Source organism: Acyrthosiphon pisum, chromosome A2, assembly GCF_005508785.2.
Source record: "Acyrthosiphon pisum isolate AL4f chromosome A2, pea_aphid_22Mar2018_4r6ur, whole genome shotgun sequence".
Lineage (NCBI taxonomy): Eukaryota > Metazoa > Arthropoda > Insecta > Hemiptera > Aphididae > Acyrthosiphon > Acyrthosiphon pisum.
The window spans coordinates 64,229,022-64,248,992 of NC_042495.1; the positions used below are offsets into that span (position 1 = coordinate 64,229,022).

Genomic DNA, 19,971 nt, shown 5'->3' on the forward strand with positions numbered 1-19,971 from the left:
ATCAATTTATCAACTATAAAATTAAAGAACACAATATTATAATATTATTTATGATTATCAGTGAATAGCTGCGGTGCATGCACAATTAAAGATTGGCAAACTGAAGGCCATCTGGCCATAGTATTAATTAGGCCTAGGCCAATTGTGGACAACAAAATTTCAGGGTGTGCGAGCGCACACCCTGCCCCCCCCAAATGGCGCCCCTGACGGATTATGGTGATGAAGTTACACCAGGGGCGGATTTACCCATAGGCCACCAAGGCACGCGCCTAGGGCGCAAAATTTATTGGGGCGCAATTTTTTAGTTAATTTTTACTTTTTAGTTTTTCATAATTTCATAATTTATTATATTTACCTAAATTTATATATGATATTAATTTTTTTTTGTATACAACTTGCATGAAAAAGGAGAATGGCTCTCGTAGCCCCGTCGCAGTAACGTTTTAATTCATAAGCTATAATACCTAACCTCGCAGTTTGGGTTCAATCCTGCTACCAGCGCGCGGTGTTCCGCGCCGCCACGGCTAGAGGCTCGATATCGGCACTCGACGAGGCAGTTACCGGCGTTTCCTATGTTAGTGCATGCGAGGTGGTAGACGGGTGTGCAGCGTAAACACGTCATACAATATTGTGAATGGCACATGCGCAAAACTCCCAGCCAAGGCAGTCAAATATACTGCCTCGGGCCGCCGGGTACATTGTTATAGCCGCTCTACTAGCTAGGTGGGAGACCGCTCGCACAGTTCTTAGCAAGTAAATAAAATTGGATTGAACCGCCTCACCCCGCACTCGGCATTCTTAGAATACTGGAATTAATTCTGGAAATCAGATGTCTTGATAAAGTAATTAATAATAATAAACATTGCGACGACGCGCGACGCTGACACTGTCGCCCGTCTCCTGCATAGTGCATACTGCTCAGAAATCTTATAGATTCATCCAATCTTTATAGGTTATTTCATGGAACATTACCCCCCCACCGTGGGAGTACGACAATGTAAACGGCGCTAGTGTTGTAATGCTTAGGGGTGGAAAAATGGCAAGTCCGCCCTGAGTTACACTTATTATAGGAATAAAGACGTGTTTTAGAGATGATTCGTAATATTAAGAGGATGTTACCACCCGCTTATGTTGTCTCCGTCTTACAAATATACAACATAGCAAAAACTGTTTTGCGCGGAACAATTTTTATCTTTCTCTGTTTGTAGTAGTGGCTCCAAAATTTCTGAACATATAGGGTGGAAAATTATCTATATAACAGTGTGCCCACATTTTAGATAACATAAATACAATAAAAGTTATTTGCTTCTAAACATGTGTTTTTTTCTTTCGCTTATAAAAATTGGACAGTGCTATTAAAAAAAAGAGTACGCTATTGCACAGATAAATTTATTCTTTACGTGTTATGAAAATTTAGTAGTTCTACAACAAATATGGTGCGAGAAATTTTGTCCCGCGCAAATAGTTTTTGGTATGTTGTACATTTGTAAGACGGAGACAACACATGTGGGTGTGACATCTTCTTAAGTTACCTTTTAGATCTATTATATTATAAAAATATAGTTATAGCCATCATGTATAGCGATCGTGACGGTGGGTGTGGTGTCAGAAAGATGATAGCATCGCGGACCCCCGACACGATTGCGTTATGTCCCCCCGGCCCCTATTGGACCACACGGGTTGAGAACCACTGGGTGTACGACATTTCACATTTATATGATTGCCCACTATACTCGCATATTATATATTATATAGGTACATGGTCGAGCGGAACTGCAAGTTGGCCCAAATCGGCGGACTGTTGGACAACAAAGGCTACGGGATTGTGATGAAAAAAAGTATTCTATCTAATATTGTGTGCGGTTGAAAAATCAATTTATAACATCATACTATATTATGTTTTGTCACTATATATTAACCGATTTGTATATTTTGTGTCGTTGTGTTAACGCAGACTCGAGTTTTCGAAATGTTTTAAGCGCAAACATATTGAGTCTGCAGGAGAAGGGAAAACTGACGGCGTTGAAGAATAAATGGTGGAAAGAGAAACGCGGGGGCGGAGCGTGTCAGGTAAGTGTGACGGTCTCGTCCGAGGTAAAAAAAAAATTCTCAGTTTAAGCTATATTATAATAAATTAGTTATTCGCGTGCATATACGGCACGCCGCACAGAATCGTCGTTGGCCCGGAAACCTACTTTTAGACGACGGGTCAGGTCGTAATAGGTACATAGTTTTCATAAGGCAGCGCCTAGTCCGGCGAGGGATCATTTTCCTCCAAATATGAGTAACGGTTTTCCTTTAAAAAATAAATAAAAAGAAAGGTAGTATGTTATTACCGATATTTTAATATTTTAAAATGAGTATGAGTATTTTTAAATTGTAATATTTTACACGCTTAAAAATTAAAATATCGGACAAACACTTTCCCCGTACACAAGACATGTTGTTATAGCTTTATGATTAATAATAATTAAATTCACTCTGATATTAAAACTAACCAAGCCGATGGAGAACTGCTGAACGTAAATTTGCTATGTTACACACCTGTAAGACGGAAACAAGTAACAACGCGTCGTGTGGGCGAGACGTCCTCTTAATCATACTCGTACTTTGCGCCCAACACTGAATATTTATATATATATATAAACTACATAATGCTGTATAATATTTCCTAGTATAAGACCTGAACCATGTGATTGTTCTTATGAGTGTGGGGGGGGGAGGGTGTAGAGTAGTTGTACCTTATACCTTTTGTATTAATAAAATATAATATGTAGGACACCGACAATAACGAGGCCAGCGAGTTGAGCATGAAAAACGTGGGCGGAGTTTTCATCGTGTTGTGCAGTGGCGTCGTCGTTGCCGCCATATTGGCGGCGATGGAAATGTTCTGGACGCTATGGAAAACGACCAGCAAAGAAAAGGTTCGTATACGTATCATATATAGTGCCACTGATCGACATAATATTATTTTTCATACCCAACGCATCCGTGGTTAAGAAGGCCAACTTTGAAAATGATGTACTACGCGACGAATAAAAATTTTTTTATGATTTTCTTGTGTTTGGAGTTTGGACCGAGAGTCTCATAACTTTCATTTCGATGATAACCATATAATTTTTCTGTTTTTCTTTATTTGAATATCATTATTAAGTCTACGTTACAAAAATGTTGTTAACCACATCGAAATATTACGATAAGAATGCCACATTCAATGCAATCAAACGAACATAGTGAAAAAATAAAAATGTAATAATAATAATCGAGCAAAACACGTAGTGGTCATGTCGTTAAATATCATTTTAAAAATGTTTCCGGTTACGACTGCAGTGTTAGCTTTTTAACCACCGATATAATACGCTTGACTGATCTTGCATCCGCCCCCGCAGGTGTCGTTCAAGAGCGAGTTCAAAGACGAACTCAAGTTCATCGCCAAGTGTCGCGGATCCACAAAACCGGCTCGGAGGAAGCAGAACAGCAGCGCGGACAACTCGAACCCGACGGGATCCAATCAGTACATGAACTCGGACCGACACTACGACTACGAGTCGTGATGGCGCTCAATCGCCGGAATACCAGTTGTCGGGAAATTATTTCCATATTACCTTGTCAGACAAGCGTCCGCGTACAGGTTTTTTTTTAGTCCGTAAATAATATACAACAATATTATATTATATTATACAATACGATAATTATTATATTATTTATTAATAGTATTCATCAGTGTCTATTATTATTATTATTATTATTATAATAAAATATATACATATTATATACCTAAGCATTGGCTCCTAAAATGTAATGAAGACAATATTATTCGAGCGTATAAAAAATAATAATTCAAATAAAAATAATTATTAAATAATAATAATAATAAAAAAAAAATTATCACAGTCATTTTGTTTTTTATTTTTTTTGTAAACATAAAAAAACGATCGATTGAATTCCTATTTACAAAAATGTATTTACATTCCCGCAAAGCCACGCGCAAACGGCTTTGCTCTCGGCACGACGGCGGTAGAGGTATTTCATAATATGATATAGATTCGCGATTTCCTCGCGCAGGACTACTGCGACGCCGCCGCCGTAGCTGCTACAGGTCCTGTCCGGTCCACGTTGATGGGCGCGGCCCGTTCCATCAGACACTCGATGCTGGTGCTCTGCTCGTCGGACAGACTGGATGCGGACGACGATTCGCCGCAAACAGTCCGCGTGACGGAAACGGCGTCGTCGTCGTCCCTGTTCATCTCAACTAGCACGGTCGTGTAGTCGGGCGGTGGAGACGACGTCGGCAGCGGCGGTTGTGTCGTCCCCGAGAGGACCGTGGTCTGCTGATGGTGGTGCGAAGACGTCGTCGCCGCTTGGACGGTACGCGCGGCGGCCGACGAAGACGACGAAGAAGATTCACCGAGTATCGCCGACTGATGGTGGTTGCCGAGTACGTGCGCCAATCTGCGCACGCTCCGCCGGATGCTCTGCCGCAACATTTTCGCGATTCTATAATAGCAAAAGAAAAACAAACACGCGAGCGCGCACAGTTGATAACGGTTCGTTTCGTCGCGAGTGTGTAATGCATAGGCACTCGGAAGTCTGGCGGCCGGTCGTCGCCGACAAGCAGTGATGAAGTGCCGAGGCCAAGCGGTGCGCGTTAAAGTGTCCGTGCCAAGTGTCAAGAAGAAAACCACCAATTGTGAATCGCATGCATGTTAAAAGACGTAGGTATAGGTATATGTCTACATATTATTACTACGAAGAATGTTAATATTTTCTAAATACGTGTTATTATATCATTATTGTTTTATGTAATATATATATTAGGTACACGTTAAAAATGTATTATCAATATTAAACTTTTTTTTTACATTTAATTTTGCATTCAACAGTCTGAGATAAAGAGTAATGACTAGGTGGTATTATAGGTATAAAAATATGACAAAAAAATATATCACAACATTAACATAGTGATTATCAAAAATAATAATATGTACAAGAATAAATGACGTAAATACATAATAATATATATATATAGTCGTGTAAAGCAGAGCGTGCGATGATAGAAAATACACTACACTAAAACTACTGTTAGTCGTTCTCGTAAACCGTTACTAATTCTGTGAATCGTAAAGACCTTGCTCCGGTGGCCGTGGAATATGACGGCGGCGGCGTGTACTTGGGCGGCGGGTCTTCGATCTGCACGGCCGCTGAACCATTCACGCCCACCTCGGACGTCGCCTCGCTGCTTTCCGGTGGTCTGCGGGTCTCGATCACTGGCCGGTACAGCATCTGGATCCGCTGTTTAAAGACAGAGTAAGCAAACGGTATTGTTCAGTGTGATGTACACCAGTGTGGCAGTACCGCCGGTACCAGTGGTATACGCTATACGGGGGTAATGTGTTGTTATGACATCCCCTGCTTGGGGTCTGACATTATATATTATATATATTTACAATTGTGTGTATATTATGTTTTTTATCTCAACTTCTTAAAAATCGTAAAAAATAAATTAGAAAACTCATAGTTATAGCGGGGAATAGTTTATCTTACACACACCATTCAAAAGGCGGTGTGCCTGGGAATCTTACGGTACAGTTATTGGTTTAATTGCATGAAATCAAACCTACAAGTTTTTTTATTATGATTTAAGCCGTGAAGTCAATCATGGCGATTTGAATCATTCTTGTTCACTGTTTATCTTTCGACATTTTAACTGGGCAGTCTGTAAAAATGTATAACTAACTATTAACACCTCCTCCCCGTTCCTAAAAATCCTAGTTACTCCACTCAATTCTACGTTACCGCGTTCTACTGGACCACGTCGCTATTATATAATATTATAAGTTATAACAATGTAACGTGCACTCACGTCGAACAAGTCCGGGGGTCCGGTGGCCAGGTACCGGCAAGTCTGCACGATTCCGGCGAACGGGACGATGAGCAGAGGGACGATCTGCAACAAACAGCCAAACTCCCGGCTGGACGACGACCAATACGTGGACTGAGACACGCTTTTCCAATTGTATAGCCACCGGTATCCGCCGTTTTTGAACACGGACGTGCTGAGGAGCTGCGAGGCCAAGAATATCGTCGTTATAATAATATTACGCATGGTTATATGCTAATTCAAATAGCATATTTTATACTACAATTTATTGTTGTATATTATTATTTAACGACGCTTACGATTAGAGCCACTGGCACGACGATGTTCCAGTCGAACGACAGCATCGGCGCCATCCACACCTGAAGGTGATGGTTGGCCTGCGAAAACAGCGTTGCCACTACCGTCTCACCGCTGTATGGACGACCGCGCACCATGAACAAGGCTCCGATTTCCAGCAAATACAGTATCATTATCCACCAACCACATCCGACGCAGTAGTCCATCAAGTACACGATGAAAATTCCCAGCTAAAAAATTATAACGAATTGAAATACTGCAGTGGAATAACATATTGTATACCTATATAACGGACAGACGCGGGACCATAAACAATGTCCATTTTGACAGGATTTAGTATTTTACATATTATCTATCTATAATCTATATATTAATAAAAGACAATATATGTGTGTTGGTAACTGTACGAAAGTGGTATCCACAGCCAAGTCTATCACACTCATTGTTCTGAAATTTGCTACATAGGTGGTATATACCCAAACGTATGCATTTCATGCCAATTTTTAAAATTTGCATTTTAATGAAGGGCTCATACAGGGATTTTATAGCACATGAAAAATGAATATTTTTTTGTTTTTATAGGGTTTTCATTGCTTATGTTCAAAAAATAATTATTACTTATTACTTATTATAATTGTGTATAATTTTAATCCTGTGTTTATTATATTTGGTCAAAACCACCCAAATTACTATTTTAAAAATATCTGTAATTTACATTTAACGAAGTCTACTGGCATTATTTCATTTGTAACGGCAACGCCATTTAGGATCAACTACTATCATTATAAATTAACGCAATTAACTTTATCGTCATTGGCGATATAAGAGTATGACATACTCATTACATTGTAATCAGTCGTAATCCGTGTCTTGACGTGTTATCGCGAACCGGGACACTATTGCGTATCATATACATTTTTGTTCGAACTAAGACTGTTTTCAGTTATGAACGTTTTTGGAAAAAAGATTATAGTCCGTGTCCGTAACAGAAAATGTCCGTTATAGCCATTTCGGACAGGTCGAACATTTTAGACTAGAAATGCAATGGTACCTATTTTTTTGCAGGGACTTTATCATTTTTTCTGTTAAGTTAGGTTTAACTATACTTTCATACTATACTATAGTTACGTCAAACTTTGAGTTCACGATGACATGTGTAAGGGTATAGTGTTACGTGGATTATAATAAAATATTTTATTCAGATATGAAATAATTAAATTCGACAGTTAAATGACACTCACTTCAGTCGCCATAAATAGACCGATCGAAAATGCGGCCGCACACGACAGAAATGTGATCGTTGTACGCCATTTCCTCAGCTTGAACGGATGCAAAGATATGATCCCACTGACAACACAGTGCCATATCGCGATCTGTAACGAGCAAAAAGAGTTTTAAAAAACATTTATTATACGCATTGATCAACCTATGTTTATAATTGTATGGTATTTATTATATTGTACGTTTGCTTTTGATAACGTACTTGTTGTCCAATGCCAAACATGATGAGCACGAAATAAAACAGGACGGACCAGAACGGTGAGATGTTCTTGGCGCCGATCATGGCGAACGTGGCCGGAAACAGTTCAGTCGCTAAGCGCATGGCCTGGTATCCGCTCTCCTGCGGCATCCCCGGAACGTTGTTCTTCATCGTCCTCTCGCCCATGAACAGACTGCTGTGCTGCATCCATCGCACGGGCGTTAAGTGTTTGCGGGCCTGAGCGGAATTCTGCTTGAACAGAAACGTATAGGAACTCATCCGTTCTGAAAGTATAAAACAGTGACGGTTGACGACGTGAGATCTACGATAGGTTGAGGATAGGTTAGTATATATACGGTATAGGTGTGGTCGGGTTTAATGTATATAATATAGTAACTTACAACTTATGTATGAGATTTTCCTCGCAATGAAGGAATATTCAGACTAATGAGGGGAGGGGGCGTGGAGAAAAGGGCCAAAGACTTACCGAAAGAACTAGGCAGGTACATGTATCCGTGGGCTTCGAGGAGATGTACGCACGTGTTGGCTAAAAATGCGGCCAATACGAGTACAGCTATTGTTAGGATAATCACTAACGAAGCGTCTCTGTGCAGTAAATGCTTCGGTCGATTGTGCGAAGTGATTTGCATTGTGCACGCGCCGAGTATGCCCCACGTGAGAAACGTCTCAGTGAACGCCGCCACCCAACTCTGAAATGTCGAAATAACGGTGTATAATGAAGATGGTCAGCGATAACAATATTATTATAACAGTTGTATACGATTTTGTATTTGTATTTTCTATATAAGCACTACATCACAATATTTAAGTGTGATAAAATAAGTTGTTACATTGACAGTATGTTGTGTTGTTTATTACCCCGGCCGCGTCATGACAAGATAATTATATTATAATAATATTGTATACTCGTCAAAAAATTGATGTTATCATTATAATCATTACGACAAAATGTGAAGTAAAAAATAAAACTTGAACGAAGAAAAAACATTTGTAACGTAGTATTATAAGATTGAAACAACAATACAAGGGATTTTTCATATTTTTTTTTTAACGTATATGAACAATTACTTATGATGATCAACAATCATGAGGAAATGTAAATGAATATTTTTAAAATTTCAAAAAAAAAACACAAACAATAAATTCCTTCAATTTCCTGAAATTCGAGTTCGCATTAAAATAAATCACCGTGTATGTGGATGTAATGTGACATAATTTTACCTTGGTGTTGAGAAAAAACTCGCTCCAATCCGTTTCCGGGAAAATGTCATGATGCTGGAACCCGATCATTGGCGCTAACCCCAACATCTTCGTGCACAACATGAACATACCGAAAACCGGTACCAGTGAGAATATGCATATCACCTTACTGTACGACTTCAGACCTATACAAATTAAAAACGGTATTTATTAAAAATAATTTTACAGTAATTATATTTAAACCAATATGAGCACTTACCTTTACTTAAACATATGAACACTATTGTCCATATGATCGTCAGGTTGATAACTACGGGCAACTTCAAAGAATTGTCGTTCATCTCGAGTTTTTCCAAGTACTTTCTCTGCAGAACTATGCCATTAAAGTAACCCGGTACTGTCTCTTCGATGTTGTAGCTGACATTTGAAGACAAAGTCCAGGGCATGCCGTCTACAACAATATAATATTACATTATTGATTATACGAATGACAAAACGATTATTATTAAAGTCACCGTTACATGCTATAAATCTATAATAATAATAATAATAAATAATAACAGTAATATTATATAGGTATAACTGCAGCGACACGTGATACAATAATAATATAGTGCGATGACTACTTATTATATTATAGATACAAACAGTATATAAGTAACTTATATACCTATGAGTACAATAAATTCGTTTCTATATTATTTAGTTACCTTCTTTGTACTCTTCGATCGGTTCTGCCCAACGGTAAACGTCTTGTTTCGTGATGAACGAATCGCGAAAATATGTGAACATCCACGAGATGCCAATCACGGTGTATGTGCCGATGAACGCCTGGGCCAGAAGCAGTGCGATGCCGATCCCCTGTAATCAGACGCATAATATAATATAACTTGTCCGTAAATAATAGAACATTACAATAAGTAATAACATTTATTATATGCACTGTTGCGGCGTCGGTGCGTCTTATAGACCCGCGTCCATGTATTTTAATATGGCGGCCGCGGAGAAAACGTTACTTTGTCGTTTTACGGAAATTCGCACGCCTCAAGTGCACAATAATATTATGTTGTTATTGATCGAGCTCTCCCGTTGCGTGGTTTAAACGGACTTACCTTGAATATCGGTGATATCCTCCACATGTCCATGACCCCGGCGCCTAGTAATTGGCCGAGTGAACTGTGAAACGTAAACAGAGGTATGCCGACTAGCAACGATAACACTAGGAACTGTAGTATAAAGTTGGCTGTATAAGCAAAGAAAAACAAAATATTGGGTGAAAAATCAATTTTGAATCATGTACCCATAATATGTTATATTTAAATGGGCACGCTAAAATTATCCGAGTATATTGTTGTATATTTTTTGAAAAAAAACACTGTTACAGATAGTTTTAAGTATTTATTGTAAAAATTAAGTTATAATAATTTATTTATTAATTCTTTTGGAAAAATGTAGTGAATTATACTTGATATAATTAAAATTACATAGGTATGATTGTTTTTTTTTTTCAAAAACAACAAAGTCTACTTTTAAATCCTATTTGAATGAATCACCCCGTGTATGTATGTAATGTGTTATTCTACATCTTAAATAATGCACGTCATAATATTTGCCTCGTTAGTTTTCAAGGACCACATATAGCGACGACTAACGCACCCGGAGGTCTTTGAGAGACTATACAGTGATCCATTTAACATAATATTAAGACATTCAATATTTTAGAAAACACTATAGTTTTTGAAATTATTTATTTTACAAATTTTAAGAGGACGCTACACCCGCATGTGTTGTTTCCATCTTACAAATGTTCAACATAGCAAAAACTGTTTTGTGCGGGAAAGAACCGAGAAGGCTCTAACAATCATACTAAGAAACGATATTTTTATCACATAAAAAGAATAATTTTGGCTGTGCAACGTCGTTTTTATTTTTTTTGACATAATTTATATGAAAAAAGTTTTTCAAGTTTCAAAAACCACAAATAATAATGATTTTTGAAACAGTAAGAACTTTTTAGCCTTCTTTCCCGCGCAAAACAGTTTTTGCTATGTTGTACATTTGTAAGACGGAAACAATACGCAGGTGTAGCGTCCTCTTAAGTCGTTTCAAAACTTCAATTTTAAGAAAAATTATATTTTTTACATTTTTTATCGCTATAATTTTAAAATTTTACTCTTTTGAATTTCATACTTCTAAGTAAATTATTTTTCGGAATAGGTATTTTAATCTATAAAAATCAAGTTTTGGTCCAGCAAACTATTAGTAGCTGGTGCCTGGTTTATTAGTATTTAAAGTCTAGATGAGCGGAGTAGTGGACCAACATTTTGCGGGGTACCCATGTAATTCTAAAAAATACTTAAAACACATAAATAAAATTAACCGTCCAAAATTCGATGTTATGTATCAAAGTATTCCAAAAATATTCTGCTTTGCAATAAAGAAATTAAAATGCAAATTGTCATTAAAAAAGTAAAAAAAAATATAAAATGATAACGATAAAACATAGAAATAATATTAATTTTTTTGAAAAATGTTTTTAACCACTTAAAATGAAAACAAATTTTCAAACCCCTTAATTAGTATCGATCTCCCAGTATATATACTTTTATAATACGATGTTGCCGCAGTCAACAAGATTTCATGCAATATTGTAATATATTATATACGATATAATCATACGTTGTATATACGAGCAATGCCGCATTGAAATTTGATCGTAATCGTAATAAATAATATGCGTAAGCACACTAACCTCCAAATTGTACTGCGAGTATGGCGAACCGACTGATGTTGAAGGCTCCCAAAGTACAACCAAGCGTGGCCAAAACGGAACTGTATTTATTGCTCCATTGGCCTAGTGGACTTTGAGACTCCTGCGACATCTCGTACGCTCTGAAAGAAAAGGAAAATAACTTATGAAAGTTTGAACTTTGAACATTAATACATTATTATTAATATTTATAAACTATAATTCCAGCTTGAATATATATTTGCACCAGTGTCAACACGTTATGTCGTTCGCGGCGAGTAGGTAAGTCAAGCGAATATCAAGGACGACCGTTATCACAGTAATAGATAATTATACTTAATTAGATCACCGACACACGACTATAATGTCTAATTTCGATACAATTAGTTTGGATTAATTCCATGTTCATATTATTTTCTAAAAACCGTAAAAAATATCGTGATTTGTACAATACAATAATATACCTACATCGGGCTACATGTATATAACAAGTTACGAAAGCTCGCTAAATTCCCGATTTGCAATCATATTATAATACAATGCATTAAACTATAAACTATAATTCAATGTTGAGTTTAAAAATAATTTGGTAACCCTTATAATATTTTGGTACTTATTGGTTATTTGTTAATATTGGCTATTCTGAATCTATATTAACTACTTACTAAATATAATATACAAATAATAAATATCTTAATATCAACCAATTGTAATTATTTACTGGTAACTAACGGATGGGCAAAGGTGTTCTAAACTTATGTTTAGAAACCTAAAAACAATATAGTACTACTGTAATCTCCAATATATAAAATTCTCGTGTCACAGTGTTAGTGGTCGCACTCTTCCGTAACGACTCGACCGATTCTTATGAAAGTTTGTGTGTATAATCAGTAGGCAAGCCCGGATTAAGATAATTTTGGACCCGGGGCCAAACAATTTTAGGGGCCCATAATCAAAATATCGGGGATCCACAAATAAATATATTTCAGAGATACATTTTTTTTTACTTTATAGGCATATTATATTTGATTATTTTTATTATTTAAATACTTTTTTTTATAAAATGTAAATATTTGAACAATAAACATAATATACAGAATAAATTATAAATAGTGTTGTATGAATGTTCATTATTCTAGGTAATATTCAAAAGTTAACATCAAAAATTATATTTTTTGTATTCATTTTTATCAATTATTATGTACTGTAAAATTGTACATAGTTACAGTAACATTAATACAGTAACAGACTTAAATGTTAATATTATTATGAAGAAGTTAAAATAAATTATTATTATTAAAAACAGCTTTATAGCCAAATCTATAATACCTAGTAATAATGATTCAAACATCATTCGCCGTAAATTCGTAATCGACGGTATTCACCATACTCACTACTCAGGTATTCCTATAAATCCCATTTCCTTACCAATTATTTTCCTGCTTAAAATAGACAACATAGTCGATATTACGATAGCATAATAATAACATAATTATATATTATTATAGTAGTATTTAGCAATATTAGCCTATTTTAGATTCTGAGTGGAACGATGAATGTATTGATTTTACAATGATGTGTGTTTTTTTTTTTTTGTGTCTGTACACGATAAGTAGTCGAAATAATGCTTCGATTTTCAACTTTAGTATCTTGTTCGATTGGAAAGTGAATATCGTTGGTGCAATTCCCAGTAATTTTCAAAAGTGCCAAGAAAAACCAAAGAAAAATTAAGGAAAAACGGGAATTTTTACGCAAAATCGATTTTTCACAAAACTTGGACAAAATTACATATTAAAAAACCTGGAATAAATATTTTATTTATTTTGTTGTGATTGTAATGATTGTATAATATTATTTGTGGGTACTTGAAACTTCTAAAGTATACTATTATATATCTATGATAGTACCACGGTTTGTTGTTGATGTATAACGCGTTACTTGATGGATATTGTGATATGATTAATTTGGAATTTATTATTAATACCTATTATAGGTCAATTTTTTTTTTAATACTATAGATAAGTATTTTTACCTATAATAGGTATGTCTAATACCTAGACTGACAAACCATCTCCGCTCAGAATCGTTTTTCTTATACAGTGATATTATATCATTGAATTCAAATTTAATACTATCCATTATACAGTGACCCACTTGTAACCTACTGTACAGCAGAGCGACATCCACTTACCCACCTTTTTTTTTATTATTATTAATTATAAAGTGTTCCTGACATACAAGGTCATCTAAATTATTGATAAAATAGTAACAATATTATGTTAAATTTTAACATTTATACAGTTGATAGGGGTAATTAATTACAAATAGCAATATTAGCCTATAGGAAACTTTAATATATTTCATTCAAATATTTCTAGTTTAATTAAAAAAAAAAAAACGTATTATCCGCTAGGAGCCACTATTGTTTGATATCCGTTGTGGCCTGTGGGCCCAGGGCCATGGCCCCCTCTGCCCCCCCTTAATTCGGGTTTGTCAGTAGTTCTGAGAATAGGTCGTTAAGTAATTTTTACCCTCCTACCACCCAGGGAGATGCTCAAATGGGAATTTAGAGATTTACGGTGGAAATTGTTGTTTATAAATGGTTGCTATTGGTTTTAGGAGAAATAATTAGTATTTATTATTTGGTTGCCATTCGGGCAGGTCAGGTGCAAGCATGCATCAAGTCAAATTTTCGCATATTGCCTGCTGGCTACTTGATATGCTGTAGCACATTGTCCACGATCCGACGTAGTCGGATTGCCTACCAGAGGGGCTGAGTTGCACCCAAAAGGAGCTGAATAATCACAATTTTTTTTACGGTCAACGAAGTATAAATATATAATTACGCGCCATAATAGTATAATATATCTATGATAAGATTAACATAATTATTTGTAGTCTGTCAATCTTACATTTTTACAGAAACTAACAGAATTGAGTTTATGCATATAAATAAGGTTCTTACGGATGTATTACGTGTTTTTTATTTGTCCATAAACCTGAGTATCACGGTCAAAATTTACAAAAAAAAAGAGAGTTAAACGCTGTAATATTGTACACAATTTTCGAAAACAGTACATACCTTTGTAATTATGTACCTGTAGGATTGCCTAGATTTGAAATTTATTTTAAGAACCTTTCATCGAAGTTGATGATCAAAGCATTTTTTCTACTAGAAAAGGTGTCTTCAGACATAAAATAAATCACACATCGTTGTAAATTCAATACATTCTTAGCTCCATTCAGTATCTAAAATATAATACAAATATATAATTTATTTAAAAACGGACCAACCCGTGGGACGAAATTCTACGTATCTACACAATATTCACACGGAAACACCCCCCTGGAGATCTTTTTCGATCTAAGAAAATATAACGACACAATACAAAAGATCTGCAACTTTATGATTTACATAATATTATTATATGGAAATGCGAGAATAAAAAACTGTGTGACATAAACAATGTATTGAGAATCTGTATTATCCACCCGACGTAGGTATATTGATGGAACAATGATTTATTTCCTAACCATTATGATTAGCGTTTTATGTAGGCATATATATTATATTAAATATATTATGTATAGTTGACCCTGAAATTTCTAAAACTTTATGTACAATGTATTACGTTAACATTAATTGTTTTTGCACAACTGTGTGTTATTTTACGATTTTTTAAATACGTATACATATACCTGCCGTACAAGACCGGTTGCTATATATCATACATTTTATTATGTACAAACACAAACGAATATAATGTTATATTAAATACGATAATCTATATTATATACAATTTTGTGTGTCGTGTACTCGTGTACACGCGGACCGGTTGAGTTTTGTTCGTTTGCATTATAGGTATTATTATTATATTATACCTAACATATGATAATAATTTAATATAACGTAGGTTAAAACACACCTCTTAGATTAAACTTGTGCTTGCAGAGTTAGTGCATAATACGCTTACACTGTAGTACTGTACAGTGTACATACATATATATATATATATACATATATTTATAATGTTATATAGTTGTGAAAAAATTGTATGCGAATAAAAAAAATAATAACCCGAACCGTCGCTTTTGTTCTCGGACGAAAAACCATCGCATTCCTACGCACGCGATTTCGTGCGAATAACCTCGTGAGCAGCCTACACATATGTTATATATATTGTATACAGATCTATAGGTACGCGGAAAACTCGCAGCGGGAGAGACGAACGTTTCGCGCAGTGAAATCAAACCGTCGCGAAACGGTCTTATTCATTTTCAACTTCTGCGTTAAAATCATTAAGACCGTTTAAAATCTCCCCTTCTCCGTTAAAATCATAATAATTATTGCGAGTGATAATAATAATAATAATATAAGAACCTGCTGCTTATACGTATATTATGCTGTTAAGTCGTTAACCCAAAGCTATTATAGTCTATAATGTCATATCTATCAACCACGATACCGAACCCAAACATTTTAATAATATCATAATATAGATAAAAAAACACGAATCTCCACTGTCGGTATAATATTATTATATATTTTAATTATGCCTACGGATCGTATGTTTGTTATAGTAGATGACATTGCGCGCAAATACGCAATCTAATGTAGTTCAGTTCCTCAACCGACCACCATTATATTTTATAATAAAATATATATTTTACATTATCTAATTTTATCTTTACTACATTAATGCCAATAATGCTAATGCGTACACACATAATATAATAACAATATATTATACCTGCAGGCTCGCAGTTGTGCAACGTCGGTCTGTGTAAAAATCTAAATATGTTTGAAATTTTAATAGACAAACTTAAAGTCACTAATATATTTCTATTTTCTATTTTCTATATTTCTATTTCAGCTCTACACTATATTGCAATTGTAATGTAATATGTACCGATCGCCGTCTATAATATAAATATGTCTATATACGATATACCGATTGATATTATACTGCTGTTGTAGACATACGCGTATCGTACACAGCGCAGTAACAGTCGACTCTAATCTTTATAAATATATTTATCTTCTTAACTATATGTCTATATCGCTGACTTACTGCAGGCCACAATTAAAGATAGTATGGTTGCCCAACGAATCTAGAAAAGTGTCTACCGAAATGAATCTCCATTATCAGTATTAAACAGCTGGAGACTTACGCACTAGCGCTTTTTTGTTGTAGTGACTATAAATGCAATTACCTTTCAAATGTAAATTGTAGTTCCGTGATGGCCACTATGACATATAAGCGCTAGTGCTTAAGTCTCCGGCTGTTTAATTTAACTTTAATACTGATTATAGAGATTCATTTCGGTAGACACTTTTCAAGTATTGGAATCATGGGTCGATGGGCAACTATACTATTTATAGCCATGCTGCAGGCCGCTGCTGATTATAATGATAATAACATGTATTTGGTACCTGCTAATACAGTACTGAAAGGCTTATATTATAATTTATTCCACACAAACGCGAGTATACGTGAATATTAACTGAAATATAAATATGTACGTACATACAATACGTCACTATAATGCCATATAGATACGCCTATAAAATATTAATACCGCGTGTAAAGCTGCAGCAAGCTTACAGTAGGTATGTAGGTATCTCCAAGCCAGTGGCGGATCCAGGGCTTAATTTTGGGAGGGGCATGGGGGGGGCAAAAGTACAAAAAGTTGCAAAATTGGCTACAAAATTGACTAAACACAGTGTAAAACAAAGGAAAACTACGGTGATGGGGGGGGGGAGGAAATTATCCTTTTGCCCCCCCCCCTGGATCCGCCATGCTCCAAGCAAACGATTTTCTAATTAATAACAATATTATGTCACAATATCACCGAAAGAAAATCCTACCGATTACATTATTATACATTTTATCAACCATTGGTTTGTTATTGTATATACCTAATTATTTTCATAGAGATTTCAACGGGTCATATGATCCAATAACAATTATACGTCATAACATTTAACAGTAGATAGTAGGTAGGTATTAAAAAATAAAAAAATTCAAAAAATTTTATGGAAAAGGATAGAATGCGGGATTAAATTTTTGTTTCAATAGCTAATCATATCATTATATCGATACAAGATGCTAAAACATAATTGGTTTTTGAGAAAATACATAAAAAAAATAGTAGTGACCCAGTTCTCCACTGTTCAGGACAGTCTATGTACCTAACCATATTTACGAGCTTAAATTAAAACTTTACATATTATAATAGTCTCCTTCCTTCTGATAAACCAAAAATGTTAAACAATTTTAATAATGGTTAATTATGAAGAGCTATTTACTGACAAATAAATTTATTTTTTTAAGAAAAATTGTTGTTTTTTTTTAAAGGATGCAACAACTCTTGGCGCAATTTAATATAATAATAATATAATGTTCCTATATATTATGTGCATTGTTACACGCATCGAGAATATTATTCTAAACTTCCTATGGGTACTGTTGAAACGTCGGCGATCGAGCCGTCATAGATGGACAATGTGAATGAGGTTAGGTCGTGCGAATTATAGAAAAAAACAGAATAATCTCACGTTTATAACCGTGCGACGGAGCAGTTAAAAATTAAGCCCTAGATTCTCTGGGTACAAAAAAAAAACGTTATTTAAACGTTAAGCACTAAACGCTATAATATAATATAATTATACCTACTCGGGGACGTGAAGAATTCTACCCGTAAAATATGTAAAAACGGAAGAGGCCTTTTTAAACAAATCATAAATCATTATGACAAAACGTGTATGGTTATTGTTTTGTTCCATTTTTTTTGTTCGCTCACGTATAGAGCCGTAGAGGCCACATTTTAACGACTCGGAATTTGTTATGTATTCTATTGAATATTTTATTTTAATTTCTAAAAAATACACAAAATATATTATACATATTATATATATTATATTACATATAATATATTATCTACAGTAAAAATTTATGATTTTTCTAATGTAACGATTGACTTGACATAATTAAAACAATTACATTTAATTACATTGATATTATAATATATTATATAATATTATTGTCACTCACTCGTCGGCGCATTCTCGTACGTCGATAATGCTTCCATACCGATTGGTGACGACTTCGAAACGCGGCATTTAAGTAAGGTCGCGGTTAACACGGCATTCAAACACTTAAATCTCCGCGTACGCCGAAAAAAGTTCTCGGTTAACACAAAACCGATCGTTGTCGTCGACGTCGTCTTCCGAACATGGTCGCCGCACTAATGAACACACGGCGCGTCCAGTTTTTTCAGGATCAAGGGAACGACGACGAGTTACGTGAGTAACCGCCGCGGTGCGGCGGATAAGTCGCTATAGTATAGCGAATAAAATTGTTGTTTTTTTTCCGCCAAGGACGTCCACTGTAGCAGAGTATAGTAAGTTGTCAAAACGCGGAAACTCGAGAATTTATTTCTGTCTTACACCACAGCCGGTCAGTTCGTCGTGATCGACGTCGCGTGAACAACGCGCGGAAAGCCGATGCGACTGCACACGTGTACGGTGTACAATACAAATTATATTATTGTGATCTATAATATTATTATTACGTTACGCACAGAGAACGTCGCATAAACAATTTAAAACTGTCGTTACATAATATTATTATAATATCATTACACGTGTGTAGGCACGGCGCGGATGTACTCGTGACGGAGTACTAGTCGACACTGAACCTTTAACAACAATAATAAAAATAATATAATATACTCGCGACGCGTCTGGGAGGCGAATCGCGCGTGGTTTTCAGTCCCCATCTACTCCGTCTCGTCCGGTCTCTCTTTTCTCCGTTCCAGCGGGTCTCGCCGCGATTGACCTAATAAGGGACCGGTCACGAAGTTCCTACTGGTCTCGTTATCGTTGTTTGTTTATTTGTTCTCCCGCCGTGCTTTTAAACGCACGCGATGAGTCTAATTCACCGGACTTGCGTATCTACCTAGTCGGATATAATACGCCAGCTGTACTTGCATGGCCCGGGGCAAGTGAGAGGGGGGGGGGGGCGACAACAATGAAGGGAAATAAATTGATCGTTTCTTTGTGTACACATTATACAGGGTGATTCACTGAGCTCACCCAATTTTTTATTCTTCAATGATGCAGTTATTCAAAATCAGAGTTTTGGAATTTTTAAATATACTTGAACACCGTGCTTAAAAATGTTTGTGATTTTTTGTATCGCTTAAAGATAGTAGGTAGCCTATGGAGATATTCAGTATAGTATAAACATTTTAATAACGGTTTTAATAATGGTTTACTAAATAATTTACAGTAAAAAAGGGGGTTCTCATTTGAAAAATAGGAGTTTATATTAGCGCTGG

The 19,971-nt window shown here is 35.6% G+C and overlaps 2 protein-coding genes across 3 annotated transcripts in view; one reads left to right on the plus strand and one right to left on the minus strand.

Moving 5' to 3' along the window:
* LOC103308562 (glutamate receptor ionotropic, kainate 2) overlaps positions 1-3,720 on the plus strand; it is a 15,918-nt gene extending 12,198 nt beyond the window's left edge. The window contains exons 16-17 of the mRNA XM_008182161.3: positions 2,778-2,924; positions 3,390-3,720. Of these exons, the coding sequence (XP_008180383.1) occupies positions 2,778-2,924; positions 3,390-3,554 (312 nt within the window). The 3' untranslated portion in view covers positions 3,555-3,720. The remainder of the gene's footprint in view (positions 1-2,777; positions 2,925-3,389) is intronic.
* LOC100169555 (sodium- and chloride-dependent betaine transporter) overlaps positions 3,667-19,971 on the minus strand; it is a 49,509-nt gene continuing 33,204 nt past the window's right edge. Inside the window, exons 2-14 of one of the 2 annotated variants that reach the window (XM_003242660.4) lie at positions 18,684-19,329; positions 11,632-11,771; positions 9,992-10,122; positions 9,590-9,740; positions 9,139-9,330; positions 8,901-9,064; positions 8,146-8,368; positions 7,662-7,942; positions 7,420-7,551; positions 6,181-6,408; positions 5,864-6,064; positions 5,129-5,292; positions 3,667-4,497 (exon numbers count right to left, since the gene is read on the minus strand). In XM_003242660.4, coding sequence (XP_003242708.1) covers positions 4,068-4,497; positions 5,129-5,292; positions 5,864-6,064; positions 6,181-6,408; positions 7,420-7,551; positions 7,662-7,942; positions 8,146-8,368; positions 8,901-9,064; positions 9,139-9,330; positions 9,590-9,740; positions 9,992-10,122; positions 11,632-11,771; positions 18,684-18,751 — 2,505 coding nt within the window. In that variant the 5' untranslated portion in view covers positions 18,752-19,329 and the 3' untranslated portion in view covers positions 3,667-4,067. The remainder of the gene's footprint in view (positions 4,498-5,128; positions 5,293-5,863; positions 6,065-6,180; positions 6,409-7,419; positions 7,552-7,661; positions 7,943-8,145; positions 8,369-8,900; positions 9,065-9,138; positions 9,331-9,589; positions 9,741-9,991; positions 10,123-11,631; positions 11,772-18,683; positions 19,330-19,971) is intronic. The other variant, XM_003242662.4, reaches the window with a different exon arrangement.